Source organism: Umbelopsis ramanniana, assembly GCF_025399195.1.
Source record: "Umbelopsis ramanniana AG unplaced genomic scaffold K450scaffold_154, whole genome shotgun sequence".
In the NCBI taxonomy this organism is placed as follows: domain Eukaryota; kingdom Fungi; phylum Mucoromycota; class Umbelopsidomycetes; order Umbelopsidales; family Umbelopsidaceae; genus Umbelopsis; species Umbelopsis ramanniana.
In genome coordinates this window covers 1-2,522 of record NW_026252240.1, presented here as the reverse complement: position 1 = coordinate 2,522, position 2,522 = coordinate 1, and the positions used below count along the sequence as shown (strand labels likewise).

The following is a 2,522-nucleotide window of genomic DNA, read 5'->3' as shown; positions in this document are numbered from 1 at the left end:
CCCTCCCCGGCCTGGCGATTTTAAAAATGAAATGTATAAACAGGAAATAGTGTTTAAAATATTATCTAGAATAATAATCTTCGAACGCACAATTATTGAACATTAACTCTTGTGATGAATAATTTGCAATTACAATAATATTTTTAAAAGAAAAATACAAAATCAAACTGCCGCTGTCGCTATGTAGCGCAATTTATTTAAAATTGATTTTTATTAATAAATATATGTTAAATTAGCAAGATGGAGTTGGTTATAAAGCCAAACGTATCACATTATCAAAAATGTGTTATGGATTATTGTTATGAAATTGTTGATAACCCTACTCAAAGTAGATATATTGTATTAGAAAACGATTATTTCACATTAAATACAGAAAATATCAAAAATGTCAAGTTTGATTATGAATGTCGAAATTATATTATGTGTGAACTCAGCAGAAAATGTCCTGAACGATATTATATGAAAATGATCGATTGTTGTTTTGAAGATGATTTTGAATTTAAAGATGGTATATTTTACAATAAACGAAAACCTTATATGTTTTTTACTAATAACTATGTACCAGATTTAAATAACATAGCAATAAATAGTATTATGGAAAATTACGATGACATAAATATTGATAATATGATTTCTATTGTTGCTTCTAAAAAATGTCACCAAGATTTTTTTATTATTAATAATGGAAAAGGAAAATATACGAGCTGCAATATGCACACACGACATCTTAATTATTTCGAAGAAGAAGATAAAGACATGATCATTGAAGAACTTTATGAAAATCCAGATTTTGTTATTAAGAAACGCCACTTGTCCGTCTCTACTATAAAAGAAAATGTTAATTATTGCATGTCTCTTGATACAGGTGATATTCTGACTACTTATTTTGATCAAATTGCTGCTACAACAGAAGGGAATGATTTTGTCGTCCAATTTGTTATTTCGGATGACGAAATATTTATCAAGCATGAGGGTAAATACATTGATGGAAACGAAATGTTATTAACGAACGACAAGCCAGAAATTGGATTTACATTGCTTCAAGATAATGAAGGATACTATATTATTAAATTTAAAGAAAAATATATAAATATTGAATGGTTTAAGTCTGCATATGGTGGGATAATTTTTAAAGAAAATTCATGGACCCGATTTAGTATTGTTGAGTCCTAATAGCACATGTTTTTGGCTAGCATCTACATTTGCCTTTAAAACGGTTTAATCGCGCATGTGCTTTGACCAGCACTTGGAGTTTGTTTCAGAATGGTTCTATCGTCAGTCTCAGGACAATTAAAAGGCACGTTAATCAAATTAATTGTAAAAGGAGCATTATCAGCTATTTTTTTCTGTTGATAAAATATTCTAATATCAATTCCAGCCAATCCATTTTGCCATTTTTGTATGCATCTAGTGAATGCACCACGGCCGCCTTGGTAAGTCGATGCAAGTGGAAATTCATCGCATTCTAATGTAATGTCATTAGTGTTTGAACTTGAACATTTTTTTGTAGAACAAGTTACTCGTCTATTGGCACTAATTAGCCTCATTTTTACTTTATTTGTGCATTCTCTTATCTTAACTGGCTTATGAGTTACAGGATTGAATACAGTATGAATGTATGTATTATAATTACCATCTACATCAGGCGGATTGATTCGTGTATACGTCCCACTGGTTGTAAAACCCATTCCTTGAAACATATTGCAAACTATATCGGGACAAGCATTACCATCATATGTAATGGTAGGGATTGCTGTGACAATCAACACAAAATAAATAAGAATTACAGTAATAAATAACATATGTATTTATATCGTCGTACTTCAGCTATTGTTTCAATTTAAATTTTAAATAACTTTTATAAAATAAATATTTTAAAGATTGTAACTGAGATTTTTATGATGTTATTGCTTTTACTGATCTTAGGGGTATCACTATCACAACGAATGTGAGCAACTAAAGTTACTACTGTAAAAATTCCAACAATTTGAGCTTTATTTTAAAATGTTAATATTATCTAAATAATGTGATATATGAGTATAATATGCTAATATTGTGATGATCATTGCAATACATAATATATTTATCTTGGTATGATTCGAAACTTCTTTTGGTACTCGTTTTTGCTTTATTTCCCAATTTGTCTTTCTAGGCATTTGTGGATTCTTGACCCGATGCAAGACGAGTATTTATACTTTTTGATGCTTAGTCATCATTAGTCAGCCTAGGATATAATTAATGATGCCATCTTCCACGAATATAGGCCACTTGGTAATAGAATCGTTATCAAAATGTAAAGAAAGATTACATAATCATACGTGGGCCGTGTGTTCACAGATTTCGCTAATGCTGGGATATAGATAAATCCTTCCATCCATGTTTGGAAAATGGTGGTCCAGGATTTAGCTATCCTGGTATACTTACTTTAACTCCGGGCAAAAATGGTGGATTGTCTGTTTTGGAAGAAACAAAGCAAGTGTCCTGCTATTTATTGTAAATGTGGAATACAATCATCATTCCAC

At 30.3% G+C, this 2,522-nt stretch overlaps 3 protein-coding genes across 3 annotated transcripts; 1 reads left to right on the top strand and 2 right to left on the bottom strand.

Moving 5' to 3' along the window:
- The first annotated feature begins 245 nt into the window (after positions 1–245).
- On the top strand, positions 246–1,191 carry K450DRAFT_264143 (uncharacterized protein). Its single transcript, XM_051592760.1, has one exon. It carries the CDS (start codon positions 289–291, stop codon positions 1,171–1,173), a length of 885 nt encoding a protein of 294 aa, XP_051439914.1. The 5' UTR covers positions 246–288; the 3' UTR covers positions 1,174–1,191.
- On the bottom strand, positions 1,192–1,898 carry K450DRAFT_264142 (uncharacterized protein). The gene has a single exon (XM_051592759.1). It carries the CDS (start codon positions 1,800–1,802, stop codon positions 1,209–1,211), a length of 594 nt encoding a protein of 197 aa, XP_051439913.1. The 5' UTR covers positions 1,803–1,898; the 3' UTR covers positions 1,192–1,208.
- Positions 1,899–2,299, bottom strand: K450DRAFT_264141 (uncharacterized protein). Its single transcript, XM_051592758.1, has one exon. It carries the CDS (start codon positions 2,154–2,156, stop codon positions 1,995–1,997), a length of 162 nt encoding a protein of 53 aa, XP_051439912.1. The 5' UTR covers positions 2,157–2,299; the 3' UTR covers positions 1,899–1,994.
- Between the last annotated feature and the right edge of the window lie 223 nt (positions 2,300–2,522).